Source organism: Oncorhynchus clarkii, chromosome 5 (genome assembly GCF_045791955.1).
Source record: "Oncorhynchus clarkii lewisi isolate Uvic-CL-2024 chromosome 5, UVic_Ocla_1.0, whole genome shotgun sequence".
Classification (NCBI taxonomy): Eukaryota; Metazoa; Chordata; class Actinopteri; order Salmoniformes; family Salmonidae; genus Oncorhynchus; species Oncorhynchus clarkii.
Window position 1 is genome coordinate 11816741 of NC_092151.1, and position 24025 is coordinate 11840765.

The 24025-nt window shown below is 41.1% G+C and overlaps 1 protein-coding gene across 1 annotated transcript; it reads right to left on the reverse strand.

Moving 5' to 3' along the window:
- Positions 1-457: 457 nt before the first annotated feature.
- LOC139408346 (E3 ubiquitin-protein ligase MARCHF3-like) lies at positions 458-23148 on the reverse strand. The gene is made up of 5 exons (XM_071152108.1): positions 23003-23148; positions 8439-8751; positions 5889-6093; positions 3109-3318; positions 458-2017 (listed from the first exon to the last, which is right to left on the reverse strand). Exons 2-5 carry the CDS (start codon positions 8693-8695, stop codon positions 1859-1861), a joined length of 831 nt encoding a protein of 276 aa, XP_071008209.1. The 5' UTR covers positions 8696-8751; positions 23003-23148; the 3' UTR covers positions 458-1858.
- Positions 23149-24025: the final 877 nt, after the last annotated feature.

Below are 24025 nucleotides of genomic sequence, written 5' to 3' on the forward strand. Positions count from 1 at the left end.
AAACATTTGTCAAGCTGGATCCCATCTAGCCAAGACCAAGCAACTGGGGTGCATTTAACTAGGATGCAAACGGTAGACATGGAGGGATCAAACAGAACTTATCCAATTAAACTAGTTTTTGTTCCGAAACATTGTCAGTTGCAAAATGTTTTTCTAGATAGTGCACTGACGAATACACCCCTAGCTAGTTTATCTAGCCTTTTTGTTATTCAAAGCCATTCTTTTTTTGACTCAATCTTATTTCTCTTAACTAGAGAACAGTATCCTATCCTTTTCTATGGCTTGGCACTTGAAATTATATTCATTAATGCTTTATGAAAGTCAAGTAATACCCATTGCATGTTCAAATCGGAGTATGTATTAAGGTTACCAATCTGACACTATCTGGAAGGGTGGTTGTGAGCTGATTCAGTTAATCACTTCTACTTTAATGGAAATGTAACATTTAGAACAGCTCTGGAGTCCTTAAGTTCATATTTTTATTGGAAACAGCTGATAAAATAACTGTAGAGAATACATTTGATCAAACTGCCACCCCGACACACACAAACATAACGGAAGTTTATTCCACTTCACCAACAAGCTCAAAGTGAAGCCTGACATTTAATCAAATGAAGATGCTGAATAGTTAAATAAGTGCACCATGTACTCAATGATAAAATAAAAAAAAACTTTGATAGGTTAATGCATCTGGTATAACAAGAAGTTCTCTAGACAGAACATGTAAGTGTTTTTGGCCCTTCTAATCAACCTGAAGTCTATACAACCATCACAGAATACTTTACAAGGCAGCGACTACAAAATCCTTGAACAAAAGAAAATCATTAACACAATGACATATGACCACTCATGAGTCAAAGATGGGATGTCTAACCAACACAGCTATTTGTAAGTGAAGTGAATGACTAACACTAACATATACCACAGTCAACCAGTTCTCAACTGAGACCATATTGTATTTTTCACACAAAACTACTTTGTAGCCAAAATATAAATTAATTCAAAATGTCCCTTTGATATGTTAAGGTCAACCTCAATATACTTAAACTGTTAATGGTGTTCTTATCTAAGGGGAGGACTTGCAAAGAACAACTGAGCAGCTAGTATAGGCCTACATCAACCTATGCCCTGTTTAACACTCCACAAAGCCTGTCTTAAGTTGGATCGTGTTCAGCAGGGCACACCGTAGTGAAACGTTTTAAATACTTTTGAAACAGAATGAAAAATGAGTGTAGTCCCCCACTGTTTCAGTAAGTTCTCTGGTGCATAATGAACATGACCTTGGTTTGAGGCACAGAGACCTATACATGTAAAGGTAAGAGTTTAATACTATGTAAAATACTGAAGTAGTTGAAGTACTTATTTACACTCTGGGCTTTGACTTGTTGATTGGTAGAATGTGACTAATATAGTAATACTATACACAAGTTTATGTTGGTATGTTATATGAACCAGACAATGTTTTCTGCACTTCACAGGAATCACCAATCACAGCATATGGTCACAGTGGCAAACTTTTCCTGGCTGTCCTTCAGTCCAAATGCTTCATGACCAACTACGCACTCCACCACTTCTATATCACCAAATGTCCATCCCTGTATGACATATTGGTGGCAGTGGTGGGATGTAATGCTGCATTTTGAGTCTGTTGTACAGTAACTCTACCGCCTTAGTAAATGTGTGTTTAAACCATTCCTAGGTGCCCATTAATGACATTTGGTGGCAATTTCACGCTCGTGTGGGCAATTCAAAGTTCAGCACTGGAGGGCACCAGAAGCAAATACTGTTCTGGCGCCTATGGAACTATCCCCATTCTTCCTCAGTGTTTCTCCTTCATGGCTTTTGAAGAAAGGGCTGCTCAGACAATAGTCTCTTTGGATGGCCATTTTTCACGAGATGGGCCTCGTGAAGAGGGCGGAGCAGACGGCTCACCATGTGACCTGGGGAGGAGAAGCACCACCCTCTGATTGGTCTGCCGCCATTCGTTGTACAGCCGACAGTGATACCTGAGCGACACCTGTGGTAGAGAGGCAAATTCAGGTTTAAATACTGTATATACTGAGCCCATTACTGTAATGCATTATGCAAGCCCAAACAAGTGGAAGAGGAAGATGTTGGGGTGGCAGATGGCCTACTGGTTAGGGCGTTGGGCCAGTAACTGAAAGGTTGTTGAATCTAATTCCCGAGCTGACAAGGTAAAAATCTGTCATTCTGCCCCTGAACAAGGTAGTTAACCTACTGTTCCCTGGTAGGCTGTCATTGTAAATAAGAATTTGTTCTTAACTGACTTGACTAGTTAAATAATGGTTAAATGTTTAAAAAACTTTTTTTTAAAGCCCCTAGACCAGAGATGGACAGCTGGCAGGCTGCATGCGACCGCCCCTTTTGAAGGCCCTCTGATCAATCCATTTAAAATGCAGTCTCAACTTACCAAGTTAGAATAGTACAATACACAAGGTGAAATTTGGTTGTGCATCAGCAGTTTATTTTGTCAGTCACTGATAGTCACTCAATTAGCCAATGTCAGCTAACTTTCAGATTGGTAAATTAGTCTAGCAGCCAGCTATCTGGGGGGTACGAAGACCCGCAAGCAACTGCAGCCCCTCATGATGAGTTCAGATTTTTTGTGATCCTCACCCCCATCAAAGTTCCCCATCCCTGCACTAGACACTGGTCTGATGTTGGTTTTGTGTTGAGTATTGTCTAGAATTGGGACAGGGTAAGCTGATCCTAGATCTGTGCCTAACGGCATCTTTTACCATAAGTAAACCAAGTAGCTGACTAAAAGTGCTAAATTCCCAGGGTTGCATTCCTATTTCCTGCATAGCACCCTGAAAAGAGGATCCTACAGTATACACAATAGGAATGGAGGATCCAGAGAGTCAACTAATGTTTATACTTGTTAGATTGTTTTTTACCAGTCAAATGGCTTGTATGTGTACTCCTTATGAGGCATTTGTGAATAATGCGATGTATCTGTGCAAGGGTTTTGCGTCACAGACACATCCAAGGGAAAACCGGAACGAATTTGCGCAAAATGCACAAGAAACGCCCAAAATCAGTCTGACCTCTGCTGAGATGTACTGGCTGTCACCCTCCACCACTCACCAGGGTCCAGAAGAGGTAGATGGTGAAGAGGGCCACGGTGAGGGCGATGAGGCCCACGGCCTCCAGGCGGCTGGAAAAGTGCAGGTGGTCCACGGCCCCCCGCAGACACAGCCACCCGGAGATTGTGGCCAGAGGCGTGATGAGCAGGAAGCACACCATGTCGCCGAACAGCGTCCGTTTTTCCTGGCGCAGGCCCGGGTTACGCACCCACTAGAGACGGAGAGAGGAGAGAAAATGTCACGTTTGCTGACAACCGAAACATCAATCAATGGACGAGTCAATGCCACATTTTAATTTGTGCCGAAATCAAAATTAAATAAAGTTCAACAGGCTATGTTGTGAAATAGGTTTGTTGAAGTCTTTATAGACGGGTTGGCTGACAACGTCATGAAAATGATGCGCGTGCATCGACACTAAATGTGTAATGTGATAGGTATTTTAACATTGCTATTTTTTAACACACCAAAAAAGCATTTGATTGATTGATTAATAAAATATTTTGTCACTTGTCTTTCTCAAATGAAGGGGGTGATGACGCAATCTTTGCGAGAGGGAGGGAATCTGATTTCATTGTTCCTCAGCTCGCGACTCAACACTTAATGCAGGATAAATGGAGTTAGCCTACCCAGGAGGATTCATTGCCATAGAAATGTACCTGGCTAAAATATGAGCCACTCTCTTGGTATTGGTTATCCCGAGTTGAACTCAATTGACCAAAGTTACCTCGCTAATTCCTCAAACCAGGTATGTACTGTAGTATAACCACCCTTGGGTTCTCGAGTTTTTTTTACAGTAAATTCTATATTTGCTCAGCTAACACCAGTATATTGTTTTATGGTCTTCCAGCTAACAGGAACAGTGTATTGCTAGCAGAAAATTGCTAACTGAGTTTGATAGCAATATGTTGAGAGATAAGAGAGTGTAACTGGATTTACTCTAAAACAGGATGCCAGTCAGGTCTTCGGGGACTGGGCTAGGTTGGGCTAGAGCCAACCAAATGATGCCTTGCTGATTTAGCTATGCCATTTTCTCCCTCATACAACCTCTATTCCAAAGCAACATGCGCTTTGATAGACAGCTAGCTTGGATTGCCAACTACCCAACAATATTTTTAGTTTCAGTATATTAAAGATGCACTCCAGGATCTTAAGCACAACAAATTGGTAACCTATAGTTCAACATTTGTATGATTTTCAGTACGTAACATATCATACGAAATAGACAACATATTGCACAATTTGATGACATAGTACACAAAAACCAGGGAACACTTTTGGCTCGTGAGCATCATTTTCAAAACTACTGGATGAAATTATACAAAAGTTCCAGAGTTCATCTTTAACTAAAGCCCATTCTTCAAATATTTGGAAAGTAGACTTCTCCTGAACATAACGAGAAATGCAATCGCAAACCAACCCACAATGTCTGTGGTTTGTCAATATTAAAAGTCTATGGCTCCAAGAATATAAAATAAAAATCCTGGTGCATCCTCAAAACCTCATGGAACAAAGCTCTCTTTATACGCGCACGATATATAGATGAGATATTATATTCATGAGGAATCAGACCTGGGTTCAAATACGATTTTAAATCTTTTCAGTTACTTCAGCTGTGCTTGATTGAGCTCACCTAGCACAGTGGAACCAATAGAACTGTCCCAAAATCGCAAATCCCACCAATTCGGCACACCAGACAAGTTTAAGAAAACGATCAAAGTATTTGAACGTTTTGGAATAGTTGTTGAACCCAGGTCTGATGAGAAATGCTACCATGGTATGCATGGTACGGGTGTAATTGCCACCAAGCAACCACTTTGCACCACCGCTATCCTATTATATATGGAGGCAGTGTCCTGATGCTGAAAGAATGGAGGAGATGCTAGGGGGTAATAACATGTTAGCTAGAGGTTATTGTGGAGACGAGGACACTAACACACACACACACACATTATTATTGTGGTCGAATTCATTCCACAAAAATATGGGGTGAAATCTTCTTAAAATAAAAGGGGAAATGAGGGGTAAAGAAATTCATAAATACAACCGATATTAGCAGTGAGCTTACTTATTACCACGAGAACCAAAACTCATTTGGAGTTGATTTATTCATTCACTTGCAGTATTAATTTACAGACGACAGATGACTAGGTGTTTTTGCTATGTGTTGACAATTATTTTGCGATTTAAGAGCTTTTGGGAAACTCACCCCTGAAAGACTTTTAACTGTCACATTGCTAATAAGACACACAGTAACATCAGTGTGATGATATAACCCACAGTAACATGGAGGATTGGTTGACAACTAGTGTACCTGCTGAGAATGTAGAGGAAGTGGGGTGTGTGAAGTGTCATGGAATGTTTACCAGAAGCCCAAAGTGTCTTCAACCCCCTTCACTTCATATTCCATATTCCATCTGTGCATATAGACCAAACTTCACAACACACACACACACCACAGCTTATAACTAACTATAAATGACAGATTTACTAGACTGCGTTCTTCCTAAAAGATAGCAAGAGCCGAGAAAATCCTTTGGCATGTTGTTTTGATGTAACATGAAAATAACATGGAAAAACAGGACAGGCCCAAGGCCTGGTTTTAAGCCCAGTGCGGTCAAACATATATGTGTTTGTTGGGATTATGTGGACAGATGGGGACAGAAGGGCCATGCACAGCGAGAAGGGCCATGCACCGTATGTGTATGGGTAGCATGTGATTATGACAGTGGTTTATTTACATGCTGCATTTTGTGTGTGCATTTCTGCGTCTGTATACTGTACCTCCATCAGTGGCCGGTTCTTCCTTTGTACAGTGAACTGGTAGTGGCAGAGCTCACAGGCGCTGGTGCCAGAGGCAGAGAGCCAGTGCTCCAGGCAGCTCCGGTGGATGGTACCCAGGGTCCCTGCACACTCACAAGGGGAGAGCAGCTCCTCCTGACCCCCTCCGTCATGACAGATCCGACACATGGGCCGCTCAGGCAGAGGGCTTCGGCGATATGGAACGAGGTGAGGAAAAAAGGAACAGAAAGAAATTGTCTTTAGATACGCTGATGTTTTCACAGGCTGGTGTTTTCTGTTCCCCTTGAAGCTTGGGACCGCAGGTGGAAAAATGTGCCGTTCCACCCCTGAGCAAGGAAATTAACCCCCAACACAACTGCTCCCTGTGCGCTGATGACGTGGACGTCGATTAAGGCAGCACCCCGCACCTCTCTGATTTAGAGGGGTTGGGTTAAATGCAGAAGACACAGCTGAATGCATTCAGTTGTGCAACTGACTAGGTATTCCCCTTCCCCATTCCTGAGAACAATAACAGCTGACTAGGGATCCTACTTCCCCCTTCCTGAGAACAATAACAACTGACTAGGGATCCTACTTCCCCCTTTCTGAGAACAATAACATCTGACTAAGTATCTGGGCAGGTAGCCTAGTGGTTAGAGCATTGTGCCAGTAACCGGAAGGTTGCTGGATTGAATCCCCAAGCTGACAAGGTAAAAATCTGTCTTTCTGCCCCTGAGCAAGGCAGTTAACCCACTGTTCCCTGGGCACTGAAGACATGGATGTCGATTAAGGCAGCCCACCTCTCTGATTCAGAGATTAGGTTAAATGCGGAAGACACATTTCAGTTGAAGGCATTCAGTTAGACAACTGACTAGGTATCCACCTTTCCCTTCCCCTTTTCTGAGAACAATAACAACTAAGTATCTCTTCCCTCCCTTTCTGAGAACAATAACAACTAATATTGGACATCACAATTCACTGACTAGAGGTTTAAAAAAAAATCAGGTCAATATTTCAGTGGATAGAAAACTAGCTGGTTAAATAACAAAACCCTGGGAGGGAGTTGGTGTAATTTGACGCTGTCACACATTGTTAGAATACCCTGTCTATTCTGTCTCTGTACTATGCATACATACATCTCTTAGATTACAGACTCAAATCAAACATTTTCTGGATTAAAACAACATATGCAAGGAGGATTATTACTTTCATTTACTATATGGACTGTAATCTATGATTCACCAATCTCCTATATGGCATCTAATCCTCTAATCTGGATGATGATTATGTTGGGTTGTTGATCGCCTTGATTTCATCAGGAAACTAAGCCGATGTCTTTGACGGAATGAATGAGCCCCTCACTCAACAAACCTCCCCTTGAACATAAACACTCGTCGCTGCCAATAACTAACACAACAGAATGAACATCATTTTGTCAGACAAATGAATTAATAATAAGATTTTGCTAGAACAAAAAAACTCGTTGTCAGTTTGAAGTAATAAAAGCCTATAAACCTAATCTGGAAATGATTTTTCATGTTGATCATCAACAGAACAAACATGACGACAACGTCACTGGATACGAAAACAACTAATAAACATCTATGGCGATAATGTTTGTTGATTTAGTTTATATTAGACATATATGACAAAAATACATATTTATAACCTGGTCCCAGATCTGTTTGTGTTGTCTTGCCAATGGCCAGACATAGAGTTGAAAAGACGGCACAAGTAGACCTTGGACTCGGATAGCACATACTCTTCAATCAGTATTTATTAAATAATACATTGTAGATTGTAGCTACCATGGAAATTTATTCTGTAATATTTATTCTGTAATAGGTAGCAAATTAGGTTGATCCCAATTCTATAATGTATGCTACCAGCTCTACTTTATGCCAATCTATGCTAGCTACCGCTTTGCTACTATGCTATCTATCTCTAAGCTAAGCTACCCTATGCTATCTATCTCTAAACTAAGCTACCCTATGCTATCTATCTCTAAGCTAAGCTACCCTATGCTATCTAGCTCTATGCCACAGGCTGATTATTAAGAGGGCTTTGGGGGGGCTAACAGTTGTGACCCAGTCTGCATGACTGCAGCTGTTGCCGCTAAAGCCCCCCTTTGTCTCCCATAGTGTGTGTGAGTGACAGAGTCCCGTCAGGCGTACATGCTAATCAAGGTGCTAAATTTAGACTCTGCACCATCCGGCCAGAACAGGACATTTGTTGTGTTTCAAATGTACAGACATTTACCCCACAGGGCCAGTTAGTGTGATTGGTATGTAAGTTATGTAGCTGTCTGAAGCCATAGTTACTCATCTATAGGATCTATATAGTCCTCTTTCACTGCACAGAGAACAAGAAGGACATCCCAGACAGATAGAGGGGGAAAATCCTTTTGAGAGGCACTTGATTTGTTACCATTCAGAAATCGTGGTTGGTTATATTTGGGTATATATTTAAAACACTTTACCTCTGACCCCCACCAACCCCTCCCCTCCACACTCGTACAAAACTCTATTCCATCCATGTTTGGCAGGTCCATACCTCTGTTTGGCGTACGCTCCCACGATAGGTGACAGCAGCTGCCCATCCTTGGCAGACACTTGCATGTAGTACTGAGGCTCTCCATTGGCCGGACTGCTCTGCTCTTCCATTGCTTTTCCTGGGAGGTCAGGCTCTGTCGGGTAGTCCAGGCTACCCATTGGATCAAAGTCCCTGTCGCTCAAGCAACTCCCTGTGTGGGCAGAGTCAGAACGCTCTGGCAGCACCTCCGGCAACAGAGTGCAGCGACTGGTCGTCATGGCAGCAGACGGTTATCTTTCATTGGCGTCTGGCTTGGTTACTGAGCATCATCTGTCTGGAGTAGAGGAAGGGAGAGATACAGTGATATTGACAAGGGTTTCAAGCATCATAAAGTGTGTGTGTTGATGCGTCATACATACAGGTGGCACAATGGGATTGAATACAGTATCTTCTTTTGGTGTGAAATCTTGAAGGTCAGACTCAACGCTTTGAATCTGCCACTACACCAGCATTTCGCTACACCCGCAATAACATGTGCTAAATATGTGTGTGACCAATAAAAAATGTGATTTGCTGAATAGGCCTATCTGCCTTTGTTAAAAGCTATATTTTGTGGTGTAGTAATTACAAAGATATGAAATTAGTAAAGTTCACCTGTGAACATTCAGTCAACTATAGTCCATAGTCAAGTAGAATCCTTTCCATTTCCTGTGTTACATCAATATTGTTAGACATGCCAGTCAATGTTTGACCTACTGTAACATGCAGGGCCTCCCTACCATGTTTCTGTTAGAATTATACTAAAGGTCATCTCTCTTGAGGTGCTGGAGATCTATATAGGTTATTAGTATAAAACCACTCTCAAATGACGGAGGCTTTACTAACCTGTATAGATCTCCTTGCTTCCCTGTGACAGAGGATATATAAACTATACAGAAGAAGAATTAATAGTCGTCTGTACAACCTAAGTTTCTTTACTACTCCAAACAGAGTAACACTAACATAACATACCACACTCAAAATAAACAAAAGGCAGTGTCTTAATATATTCTACGTTTTTGATTGAATGTATTGAGAGATAGATGTTTGGGATCTGTCAATGTTTTCTCTTAATGCTTACTCGCTTAAAAATGTACAAATCCCTCTAGCTTGTGTTGATATTTACCACAAAAATGAACATGCGAACAGACAGCGATCACATTCCAACTGCAACAGACTAAACACAGATGTCTGTCTATTCAGTGCGCCGGCATTAATCGTGTCCTAGTTCAGCTATTCCAGACCGCACCGAACAACTAGGGAAAGTGAAAACAGACAGAGGGTGGCTGCGACAACACAACTAAACAATGCAAAACTAATTCGCATCAATGCGGCTGAGGTCATATGTCTGGTGTTCAGGTAAACATTCTGTCAACGCAGCAGAGTGGAGGAAGGCCACACTGACAACAATACCCAGTGTTGCAGGCTAAAGATGTGGTTGGTTGAACAATGATTAAATATAACTCACCATATTTGTAGCTAACTAAGCATACAACGTAACCACACTAAACACATCCATATGATAGCATGTAAATTAACCGACATTAAACAAGACACATTATAAACACAAAGATTTTAATTGTAAACATTTAAAGCTACCTAAGCATGCAACCGAACCCTATTGAAATGCATCCGTATGCCAGCATAGCAATTAATCAACATTAAACAAGACACGTAAATAACACAAGGGTTTTAACTGTAAACTAGCAGCGAACGATAAACAATGGCATCTTTATATCCGTATACAGCTGAGACAGTAGAGCCCTTCAGCTGATTTTCCCCGAGAGTTTTCGCTAAAGAGCTTTAGAGAAGACGTAATATTACTAGACACGTTGTTAACACGTCCACAGAGGACTTTCAGATAATGATCTTTTGCCCTGGAACCACGCACTATAATTCTGGCACTCCCTATTACAGTACAAAGAAATGTGAATGACATGCTATTGGATACAGATAGAGCTTTCAGTATTGTACGTTCAACCATGCCAATGAACTCTTCCTGACTAGGACCAGTGAGACAACAGGATAGTGACTTTTTCAATTCTTCACAATGCCTATCAGATTACACAACGCAACCGTTTGTGAGCTGATGTAAAAATATAAATGATGGAGAAGTGGTAGGGACGAGACCTGGGTTCAAATACTATTTGAAATCTTTCAAATACTTTGAGCGTTTGCTTTAGCATGCCTGAAGTGTCAAGTGGGTGGGGTTTTCACTTTCTGGACTTTTCCATTGGTTCCATTGTGCTAGGCAAGTTCAATCAAGAACAGCTAAAGTATTTGAAATGATTTAGAATAGTATTTGGTACAGACATACGAAAGGGAAGGGCAAGAACACAGTTGTTTCACATTGTGTTTGGATACAGAGGAAGCAGAGCCTCCTTGGCACTCTGTGGGTGGTGTTGCGTATTTGTTCAACTGTCAGTGAATAATGTCAAACCACTTCCTGTTGCGTCATTCATGCAACCTGGTGTGCAGACAACCCATGGAAACATAGGCCTACTGTAGACCCTTATAGATGCTTTAAGTGGGTGTGGAGATAGATAGTGGTTGTGAGATGTACTTTAAATAAGCCTAAGTTGCAAACCTGCAACTAAGGTTGCAAATGCAGAAAACAAAACTTCATTGACTGATTTGTTTTGCACACACACACACACCTTGAATGGTAACTTGCTCCACCCCGGTGTGCCCCTCACTCCACCTTTTTGGGTAGCCATTTTCCAGGTCAGGACCAAAGTTTGGCACTGGGTGACCTCACATGTTGTTGTTGACCTCATCGTCGGGGCATAGGAGCGAGGCAACCCATGCCAGGGTGGACTACAGCAGCTCTCGTTAATGCCATAAACTACATTTCAAAGCCACGGTGCAGCAACAGAATGTTTCCCCTGTGAGAACCTGTGATCTCCAACCATGTCACAAGGTTTGACCAATTGAGGCAAGAGACTATTTATGACCGTAGCATGAGACTAATGACTAGTCAGACCTCCAGTAATGACTAGTCAGACCTCCAAAACAGGAACATTAATCATTGTTGGTCGACTTTCAGGAACACTTTACTCATGGTACTTTCTATAATTTTTATCATTCTTTGTAAATCAGTCACTCAATGTAAAACTATTTGACTCAAGTGCCCATGGTGGAGAAAAGGATGTAAACATATTCTGAGTCATGCTTTTGGGAAAGACCGTCAAAGTGCATTAGAAAAGGTGGTTTTTAAAAAATGGACTCTCCTGCCTTAAACCTGTACACCAGAATAAAGTTAGACAAGGACAGTGATACACAGTGAACGTTAAGGACATCTGCATGTGAGAATATCCTATAAATTGTGAATGATGACCCATGTCGACATGCTCTATGTTTCGAAATACTGCAAATAACAACTCAGAGAGCTGTTAAGCACTGGGTGTGGACATCACAGTTTAAAATTAACTGACATAGCTAAGCTAACTTCTAAATATTAGACCATGCTAACTCGCTTAGTGCGATGACAGCTTTGAATCTGACTGGACTAAGTCTTCAAAAACAAGAGCATGAAATGCAATTCTTGTCAGTGAATAGGAGCTAGTCACACAGTGAAAGCACTGTTGTGCCTAGATAAGCCTGAGTGTCGTTGATAAGTGAGGTGGAGATTCCTATGAAGTTTAATTTATCCCTTACTGCCTCCTAGACCCTCACTCACTCACTTACTCTACTTAATCCTATGGAGACACTGGCTTTGTGCCAGTATCCACACTAACACACAGACTAGCATTAGAATGCATGGCAAATACATTGGTTCATTCTAAGTAGTGTTCTAGTGTGGGTATGGGAACAGTCATGGTGCTTATACATAGTGTGGATACTGGGAACAGTCATGGGCCTCATACATAGTGTGGATACTGGGAACAGTCATGGGGCTTATACATAGTGTGGATACTGGGAACAGTCATGGGGCTTATACATAGTGTGGATACTGGGAACAGTCATGGGGCTTATACATAGTGTGGATACTGGGAACAGTCATGGTGCTTATACATAGTGTGGATACTGGGAACAGTCATGGGGCTTATACATAGTGTGGATACTGGGAACAGTCATGGGGCTTATACATAGTGTGGATACTGGGAACAGTCATGGGGCTTATACATAGTGTGGATACTGGGAACAGTCATGGTGCTTATACATAGTGTGGATACTGGGAACAGTCATGGGGCTTATACATAGTGTGGATACTGGGAACAGTCATGGGGCTTATACATAGTGTGGATACTGGGAACAGTCATGGGGCTTATACATAGTGTGGATACTGGGAACAGTCATGGGGCTTATACATAGTGTGGATACTGGGAACAGTCATGGTGCTTATACATAGTGTGGATACTGGGAACAGTCATGGGCCTCATACATAGTGTGGATACTGGGAACAGTCATGGGCCTCATACATAGTGTGGATACTGGGAACAGTCATGGGCCTTATACATAGTGTGGATACTGGGAACAGTCACGGGGCTTATACATAGCGTGGATACTGGGAACAGTCATGGGGCTTATACATAGTGTGGATACTGGGAACAGTCATGGGGCTTATACATAGTGTGGATACTGGGAACAGTCATGGTGCTTATACATAGTGTGGATACTGGGAACAGTCATGGGCCTCATACATAGTGTGGATACTGGGAACAGTCATGGGCCTCATACATAGTGTGGATACTGGGAACAGTCATGGGCCTTATACATAGTGTGGATACTGGGAACAGTCACGGGGCTTATACATAGCGTGGATACTGGGAACAGTCATGGGCCTTATACATAGTGTGGATACTGGGAACAGTCATGGACCTTATACATAGTGTGGATACTGGGACATAGTCATAGGCCTTATACATAGTGTGGATACTGGGACATAGTCATAGGCTTATTCAGGAGCATTCAATGTTACAGAATGTTGTAGAACATGTATTGTGTAGAACATACATGCCCCTCTCTCAACTAGAATAAAGAGCTATGTTTCTGCTATGTTTTTTACAAGTTGCAGCCCACAGAATAAGCCACTCCAGGCCTGCATGTCACCCTGCGAAGAGGCCCAGAGTCTAGTGTGTCGAGGTCTTTCGGTTCATATCGGCTATCCTCCCTATTCACTACAATATTTGGAGGCTCTGGAACGATGAGATAAAGTGATAAATGAGGTTATACTGTAAGCCTTTCCCAGTAAATCCCACTATGGCATAGTGTTGCTGTCTCTATCTCCCATTAAATTACTTGTCAGTGTGCTACAGTATGTGTTACAGTGTGTTAAAGGAGCTTTGGGCTGGTTCCAGTGGACGAGAGCGGCATCAAATGATAAGCTGTTCAGTGGACAGGATACCACTCCTGTCCTGCATTCAAGTCACAGCTGTGGCTCTGTGTGCAACAGTTGGCAGCCACTTCTGCTGCCGAAGCCTTCGGACCAGGCACTTAACTCTCATCAGTGATTTACTCACAAGCTGTGGTCAAGCCTAGCCTGGTTAAACTGAACTGAACGCTCACGTCAGTCTGCTTCAACCAGGCTAGATCAAGCCTTGATAGGGTGAAGTATTTAACAATGAAAGAATGTGACTTATGGTCAAGTGTATAACGTTTTGTTGGGTTGTAGATTGTTTCACACTGTTTTGTCTAGGCCCTTGGTCAGTCAAGTCCCTCAGTTGTAAGAAACAGTAGTCTAAGTGTATACGTTGTTACAGAGTTGGTGACAACCAATATCCAACACCTTCAAGTTAAATGTTACTTATTCAATGAAACAGTGTCATGTCCATATCAATAGAATATATCTCTATTGTTAATATTGTTTTTAGGTTTGACCAATAACATAGTTAAAGTGCGTCATAACACTGTGGTGTGCCTTTTATTGAGGAACCATTGTGCAAAGGCCTATTAACTCGGTTCCCCATCTTTCAGAGGTCAATCTCTCTGCAGCAACAATGTATCGGCTAAATTTACCCTGTGTTTGGTCTTTCTAGTCGCCGATCCTTTTAAGATAAAGGACAGAGAGGAAAGACTGCTTTTATCAAATTGTGACTCACAGTTATCGGATTGGCTTGAATTCTTCCAGTAAAATGTTGTGTAACTAGGAATTCCCAAATTTTGCCATCACAATGGATAAACAATGGCTTTATTCCATGCAGATTTCCTCAGCCCTCCCCAAAAACAAATCATTCAGTGGGCTACATGTGAATCAGCTCTCAACTGAAACAGAGTATAGTGTAGCACGATAGCATTCTAAGCTAGCTAGTCCTGACCCCAATCACAGTTTATTACATTTTTATGTAACCTTTATTTAACTAGGCAAGTCAGTTAACAACAAATTCTTATTTACAATGACGACCTACCAAAAGGCCTCCTGCGGGGACAGGGGCTGGGATTAAAAATATATATATTTTTTATAAAATATAAATATAGGACAAAACACACATCACTGCAAGAGAGACAACACAACACTATATAAAGAGAGACCTAAGACAACAACATAGCATGGCAGCAACACATGACAACACAGCGTGGTAGCAACACAACATGGTAGCAGCACAAAACACGGTACAAACATTATTGAGCACAGACAACAGCACAAAAGGAAAGAAGGTAGAGACAACAAAACAACACTCAAAGCAGCCAGAACTGTCAGTAAGAGTGTCCATGATTGAGTCTTTGAATGAAGAGATTGAGATAAAACTGTCCAGTTTGAGTGTTTGTTGCAGCTTGTTCCAGTTGCTAGCGGCAGCGAACTGAAAAGAGGAGCTACCCAGGGATGTGTGTGCTTTGGAGACCTTTAACAGAATGTGACTGGCAGAACGGGTGTTGTATGTGGAGGATGAGGGCTGCAGTAGATGTCTCAGATAGGGGGTTTGTGAGTTACAGTACTTGTGTACAGTGAATCAGTCCTCAACTAAAACAGAGTATAGTGTAGCACGATGGCATTCTAAGCCATCTAGGCCTGACCCAAATCACACAGTTAGAGTACTTGTGAATCAGCCCCCAACTGAAACAGTAAACTGAGTAGAGGATAGGATAGCACGATAGCATTCCACGCTAGCTAGCCATGCTGTTTGGCTTCAACTTGAGGTCTCTCCCCCTCTCACATTTTCTGAGCTCTAGCACTGTGGGAAAGGGACCAGAGAGACTTAAATATAGCTTGTTTGACAGACTGCTTTCCACCACCCCGCTGACCACAGCCGGTAACCTCTAGCCAGTCTTAATTCCATCCTTAAGGACGCAGAGTCGTAGACCCTCCCCCCCCTCCTCTTCCTTCCCTTCTCAGTGTCCTTTGGGACAAAGTGTGGTTCATTTAAACAGCTAGAGGAAGGGGCACATAGGAAGTGAGCCAGTTTGGTGAGAACTAGCTCTGCAAAAGACTGCACTTCTGGGTTCTCCCTAAGCTTGCATGACCGCATATATAACCCCCCCCCCCCCCCCCCCCCCACACACACACACACACAATAGTTGTGGTGTCTTAAATCTTTCCAAATGTCTCATCTTTAAGACTAATTGGCTAATAATACTGTCTGTGAAAACTGCATTTAAACACCTTTCTGGTTTTGGTAGTAAAAGGTTTAAAACAATAACTGATATAGTGTACTGATGCCAAACACAATGTATTAAGGTGGTTTCCGTAGGTGGTGGTCATTTTTTTAGACCTCAAGAGATGTGTAGGAGGCTCTTTTTTCAATTTGTTTATTCATTTTCACTCAGCCAAGTGAAACGCACCACAAAGGCTTTTCACATTAGACCAAAAATAATTGTTTCAAAGACAGTGGACATGCATTGGCCAGTACCAAACCACACACATGAGAACTTCCAACTCTTGTATAGCCTGTTTGTTTTAAACACAATTTAGCTTTTTAGTTTTACTCACACCTTTCAACAGCGTGCCAGCAGACAAATTCATTTTCCAAACATCTCTACACACATGGTTAACATTTTTGCGTTTTCGAGCATTTAACTAATTTTTTATTGAGAATATCCAATTTCAAATGCCTGTGAGCATCCACTGACTCTAGGCCGGCACAATTATCTAGACTGTTCCCACACAACTACACTACAGCATTCCTCTTCAACTAGTGTTTGACCATAACATAGCTGCATACTTTTCTGAGATAAAACCCCATAGCGACTCGTTTATGGTTAATCTACCGCAATAAGGAAGTTAATGGATATAAATAGCCAATGTGGGACTGAGTACAAAGGGGCTTTGACTGTGTGTGCCAGGGACAGTGCCCACCCAGCTCTGCGTGTGCTGCCAACCGACCATTGTGGCATGGCAGGAAAAGGACTCCATGCTGCCTTTTGCATGACATGCTGCCCCGGGGCACAAATTAGAGCAAAAAATCGGCCCTTTTGTTTTTCAGATGCCCTTTTAACTCCAACTTCTCAACAGAAATCCCACATGTATAAATAGGCTACAGTATATCTCTTCGGTTATAGTGGGAAAGGGCTAGACAGGGCTAGCGTTTAGTACAGAACTGCTCAAAGTATGGCTTAAACTGTGGCCTAGCTAACCTCCTAAAACAAGAATTGGCATCCTATATCTTACCACAACATGAGCAAAACCACTGTATCTAGAGTGGCATGGCTGCTGTGTAGTATCTGTATTTGCATTTATTATGGATCCCCATTAGTTCCTACCAAGGCAACAACTGCCTTATACAATTTTAGAAACATTACAATACATTTACAACAGACTACTCCACTACCACATCTCTACAATACAAAATCCATGTGTACGTGTGTGTATAGTGTGGGCTTCCGAGTGGCGCGGCTGTCTAAGACACTGCATCTCAGTGATAGAGGGGTCAAGACAGACCCTGGTTCGACAACCAGCCGTGATTGGGAACCCCATAAGCCGGCGCACAATTGGCCCATTGTTGTCTGGGTTTGGCCGGGGTAGGCCGTCATTGTAAATAAGAATTTGTTCTTAACTGACTTGCCTAGTTAAATAAAACATGTAATTGTGTGGATGCCAGTTTGTGTTGCTTCGCAGTCTCCGCTGTTCCATAAGGTGTATTACTCCCTGTTTTTTAAAATCAAAATTTGACTGCTTACATCAGTTACTTGATGTGGAATATCATTTTTGTTAGTGCTGTTAGAGTCGCACTTTATTATGGACAGACTTCTCCCCAATATGTTTTGACCATGACAGTTTACAATCCAGGGTTACTTGCTCAATTTCCACATTATTTATTACAAGATTTAGTTGATAGTTGAGGTTTAGTGAATGATTTGTCCCAAATACAACGTATTTAGTTTTAGAAATATTGAGGACCAACTTATTCCTTGCCACCCATTCTGAAACAAACTGCAGCTTGTTGTTAAGTGTTGCAGTCGCTGTAGTAGCTGACGTGTATAGTGTTGAGTCCTCTGCATACATAGACACAATGGCTTTACTCAAAGCCAATGGCATGTCGTTTTCATAAAGATTGAAAAAAGTAAGGGGCCTAGATTGCTGCCCTGGGGAATTCCTAATTCGACCTAGATTATGTTGGAGAGGCTTCCATTAAAGAACACCCTCTGTGTTCTGTTAGACAGGTAACTCTATCTACAATATAGATATGTTGTGTAAAGCCATAACACATGTTTTTCCAGCAGCAGACTATGATCGATAATGTCAAAAGCCGCACTGAAGTCTAACAAAAAAAGATTATGGGGGCTGTTATCATCAATTTCTCTCAGCCAATCATCAGTCATTTGTGTAAGTGCTGTGCTTGTTGAATGTCCTTCTCTATAAGAGTGCTGAAAGTCTGTTGTCAATTTGTTTACTGTAAAAATAGCATTGTATCTGGTCAAACACAATTTTTTCTAAAAGTTTACTAAGGGTTGTTAACAGGCTGATTGGTCGGCTATTTGAGACAGTAAAGGGGGCATTAATATTCTTAGGTGGTGGAATTACTTTTGCTTCTCTCCAGGCCTGGGGCCACACACATTTTCTAGTAGGCTTAAATTGAAAATATGTCAAATAGGAGTGGCGATATTGTCCACTATTATCCTCAGTAATTTTCCATCCAAGCTGTCAGACCCCAGTGGCTTGTCATTGTTGATAGACAACAATAATTGCTTAATCTCTTCCATACTCACTTTACATAACTCAAAATTACAATGCTTGTCTTTCATAATCTGGTCAGATATACTTGGATGTGTAGTGTCAGTGTTTGTTGCTGGCATGTCATGCCTAAGTTTGCTAATGAATGATCATTAAAGTAGTTGGCAATATCAGTCAATTTTGTGATGAATGAGCCATATGATTCAAAGTTTGCATTTTTCCCCAAAATGTCATTGAAGGTGCTCCAAAGCTTTACTATCATTCTTTATGTCATTTATCTTTGTTACATAGTGTAGTTTATTTTTTATTTAGTTTAGTCACATGACTTCTCAATTTGCAATATGTTTGCCAATCGGATGTGCAGCCAGACTTATTTACCATTCCTCATCACTCTCAACCATACAATTTTTTAATTCCTCACCAATCCACAGGGATTTAACTGTTTTTACAGTCATGTTCTTAATGGGTGCGTGCTTATCAGTAACTGGAATAAGGAATTGAATAAATGTGTCAAGTGCAGCGTCTTTTTGCTCCTCATTACACACCACGGACCGACAAATATTATTTACATCAACATAGGAATCACCACAAAACTTATTGTATGACCTCTTATACATTATATTAGACCCAGCCTTTGGAACTTTGGTTTTCCTAGATATGGCTACTATATTGTGATCACTACATCCGATGGATCTGGATACTGCTTTAAAGCACATTTCTGCAGCCTTAGTAAAGATGTGATCAATACGTGTTGATGATTTTATTCCTGTGCTGTTTGTAACTACCCTGGTAGGTTGACTGACAACCTGAACCAGGTTGCAGGCACTGGTTACAGTTTGAAACTTTTTTTTTTTGATTGGGCAACTTGATGAAAGCCAGTCAATATTTAAATCACCCAGAAAATATACCTCTCTGTTGATATCAAATATATATACTGACTGTTATCACTTTATAGCAGCTTCCCACCAGAATGGTCTTTAGGTGAGGCAGATGAACCTGTAGTCATATTACTTCAACAGTATTTAACATGAGATCCTCTCTAATCTTTACAGGAATGTGGTTCTGAATATAAAACAGCTACACCTCCACCACTGGCATTTCTGTATTTTCTGTAAATGTTATAACCATGTATTGCTACTACTGTATCATCTAAGGTATTATCTAAATGGGTTTCAGAGATAGTCAGAATATGAATGTCATCTGTTACTAGAACATTATCTGTGTTTAGGCCCTGGCTGACACATAATCTATGAGTTGACATACATGCCATTGGCATGAAGGCCTGATTGTCTGTGATGGCTTTTCTAACTGCCAGTGATGTCACTGTGCTTTGTGCAATTAATAGAAGGCGTCGAACTGTCGTGGCTCTGAACAGACAAGGGGAGGGGAAACCAACGCGGATATGGATTCAGCCCATAGGGGCTAGTGCCTTTAACTCGGCGGGATTACCCCTGTCAATCAGAGGATATTACTGTATCACCACAGAATTACTTAATGTAATAATAACTTGTATTGCGCGTCATTGTCAGTTTAATGTGAAACTGCAGGGGATTAGTTTGGCAGTGTGCCAGCTGTCAAGTAGTAGATCAAGTCTGAGATAAACAACATCAACATGTCATGATTTGTTTACTCTTCTGGGCCAATCAGAGGAGTGACAAGCTATCCCATTGCATAGCAACAAGCTCTTTGGCGAAATAGGGATTTTGAATGATCAGTTAAATCCAATGGAAAACTAGAGATACTACTTGACCAAAACCGCTGTACAGATGTTTTCAGGGGTAAAAAACAACATTGGCCTTGTGCTGGCAGGGTGCCCATTTAGATAGATTCAAATAACTACTACTACTACTGACTATCTATTTGAACACACCCACACACGTAAATTCAAACACACACTGAGAATACTATTTTGGTGCATCTGGGAAATAGAGCCATATCCAATTCTTCACTATTCTTCACTATTTTATCCCTCCATCTTACCAAGGCATGTACAGATGTACAGTAGCTATAACACACTAAGGAAACTGACACTTCAGAGAAACCTTGGGAGTGATTGTCCTCTGCACAGTCTCCACTTCAGATGGGTACTTTTCCCTTTTCATGATGGCGGACAGCCATTGAGAATTGGCACAATGCCTGCTACAACAGTGGATTGTGAGACCTGGTAGCCACAGCACTGATCAATCGATATTTTCACAGTACACACATTGTAGGACACTATAACACTATGCCGTCCTTCCACATACTGCACTGTAAATCTACTTGTTTGCTCCCTGGGGCTGTGTTCTGTGAGCATGGTTGGTGTCAATGCCATTGCTAGTCGGTCAATTCAGGAAGTTAACTGAAATTCCTTTTTTTCCATTAAGGAAAATTATAATTTTTGTTGACTAAATGAATTTGATTACAATTGACCTCTGTCTGTGAGTGACCCCTTGCCTCAATCTAACATTCTCTTTGACATCTTATTTCCTCGTTGTTACTATATAGTCTTCCAAACATAGGAAAGGCATATAATATCAGCCTTTATTTTACACCCCAGCCTATTAGAACCTGACTGTTCTCTGTTACATGACAACTTCTGTTGTTGTGATCCCCCAGGATGCTTTGCATCATTGTTGTCAATGAGGCTCAGGCAGACAACAGAATAGTATTAATCCATCTAACATTTTTATAGCCACAACGATATCCGTTCACCATGTGTTTCACACAAGTTCTAGTCTAACCTTTAGTGTAATTCACATTTTAATCCAAATGATACACCACAGAGATCATTAGTAATGATAAACTCTCCACATACAGCACAGTGCAATGTGAATATTGGTATTACACAGCCAAATTAGCATTTCACCAAAACCGTTCAAGCTATTTTTTTATTCTATACTTTCCAGCAAGAGATTAAATTGGCCTCTACAATCAGACGTTCATAACCACAAATTCATATTTAGTTAGAAATGCTGTATAAATGAACATATTTTCTGTGTGTTGTATGTTCGGGAGTATTTTGATGACATGATAAGCTGAACAACTGTAAACAAAGCAATGCCAAACAATGCCTTTTTTTTTTAAAGGGCCAAAGTACACTCATGACACACCGCAGGGACTGGATTCCTTAAAGCAGCACCATGTTGCATACGTTTTCTGTGAAACATAATGAATCTTTCAGTCTAGTGCCCTTATGGCACGGACCAATGACCATATTGTTTGACCCTCTCGACAAAAGATCACCTATCTATTGCGTGATGAATAACCAGATAGACACAGACATATGTGCGTCTCTTAATAACTCCAGTAGAAACTTCAGTATTAGTTTTAATATACAGGTAGCTGCCAAAATAATGGAAACTTTTGAGTAAATGAGGGATAGATACAAAGTATATTGAAAGCAGGTGCTTCCACACAGGTGTGGTTCTTGAGTTAATTAAGCAATAACATACCATAATGCTTAGGGTCATGTATAAAAATGCTGGGCAGACTATTACTTTGGCTACCATGGCTAAGCCCCCCACAGGATGACAATGCCCCCATCCACAGGGCACGAGTGGTCACTGAATGGTTTTATGAGCATGAAAACCATATGCCGATGTCTCAGTTAAAAGATCTCAGCCTAATTGAACACTTATGGGAGATTCTAGAGTGGCGGCTCTGAGACAGCACTTTCCACCACCATCAACAACAAAACACCAAATTATGGAATTTATGGTGGAACAATGGTGTCGCATCCCTCCAATAGAATTCCAGACAGCTGTTCTGGCTTGTGTTGGCCCAACGCCGTATTAACACCAAGTTGGTGTTTCCTTTATTTTGGCAGTTACTTGTAGCTAACTATCTTGCTGTAATAGACACACTTTAAAAGAGTGTGTTAAAGTTTAAAATAAAATATGTATTTATTTTTAATTAAAAATATAATATTGTCATGTTTTTCAGTCTGTATATCATCATTGGCTTGGCTGTCCAATTGAAGAAGCCTACACGAGTCAACAATAATGCAACAGCTGAACGCAATGACAACTGTACGAGAAATGCTCTGACTAATTAACTAACGTTCTGGAGCAAATGCGCCCTCGGTCTCATGACAGCATTTTTGGGATTATCACAGGCAAGTCCCAAAGAGAGAGCTGCCAAGAAGACTCAAAGAGCAGATACCGTTTTCAGAAAATTGAATGCACTGTACATGTTAGATAAATGAAAGTAGGCCTCGCAATTTATCAGACCATTTACAAAAATCACACGCTTTCACGGTGACTATTGCCATTGTTCATAAAGACAAGTAATAACATACACAGTACACGTATCCAAAACGCTGTTGTCAAAACACTGTTAGATTGTAACACTGTAACTAACAGTAGCTTTATGCATGGTGAACCCCATTGCATTGTTTTGACAGCAGGGTGTGTGGGTGTATTGAGCCAGACACAAAACGAAATGTTAATTTTGTTAACTCATGTGCCACACCTTACATTTTACCATTTGTACTTACTAATATCTAAACTATACATACCTTCATTGTGAGATCCCAAATCTTCAAATTATGATTATACACACTGCGACGCAGGATGATCAAATAATCGTTTGGTTTAATGTCAGTGATCCACGCCAACTTCCACCCCGGTCAGCTGGTAAATCAAGCCGTCTAGCCAGTCAGACATACAATAACGGTCTCCCCCATCCAATCAGATTATTGCAGTAACAAAACTTGCCACCAATGGGAGGGTCCTCGGTGGAATGATGATCTCGGGTACCGTGGCGCATCCTGGTGGTCTATCCAGGAACTTTCACTTTCAAATCCATTACCGGTACTTGGTTATTATTCATCCAATGTAAGACGGCTGTCTTTTTGATATTTAAAATGTATTGACAAAAGATAATCATCACCATAAGCATGCATTTCACTTAAGAAAATGATAGGCCTATATTTATTTCAGTCAAATAAAAAATTGCCTACAGCTGAAGTCGGAAGTTTACATACACTTAGGTCATTAAAACTCGTTTTTCAGCCACCACACATTTCTAGTTAATAACAAACTATAGTTTTGGCAAGTCGGTTAGGATATCTACCTTGTGCATGACACAAGTAATTTTTCCAACAATTGTTTACAGACAGATTATTTCACTTATAATTCACTGTATGACAATTCCAGTGGGTCAGAAGTTTACATACACTAAGTTGACTGTGCATTTAAACAGCTTGGAAAATATTTAAAAAATGATGTCATGGCTTTAGAAGCTTCTGATAGGCTAATTGACATAATTTGAGTCAATTGGAGGTGTACCTGTGGATGTATGTCAAGGCCTACCTTCAAACTCAGTGCCTATTTGCTTGACATGGAAAAATCAAAAGAAATCAGCCAAAACCTCAGAAAGAAAAATTGTAGACCTCCACAAGTCTAGTTCATCCTTGGGAGCTATTTCCAAAAGCCTGAAGGTACCACGTTCATCTGTACAAACAATAGTACGCAAGTATAAACACCATGGGACCATGCAGCCGTCATACTGCTCAGGAAGGAGATGCATTCTGTCTCCT

Bases quoted from the DNA above. Each gene is read 5' to 3' on its own strand.
- LOC139408346 (XM_071152108.1), bottom strand. From the start codon at position 8,695: ATGACGACCAGTCGCTGCACTCTGTTGCCGGAGGTGCTGCCAGAGCGT. The intron at 6,094-8,438 runs GTATGGACCTGC...ATATCGCCGAAG, and splicing joins GGAGCGTACGCCAAACAGAG to CCCTCTGCCTGAGCGGCCCA. The intron at 3,319-5,888 runs GTACAGTATACA...CTCCGTCTCTAG, and splicing joins AGAACCGGCCACTGATGGAG to TGGGTGCGTAACCCGGGCCT.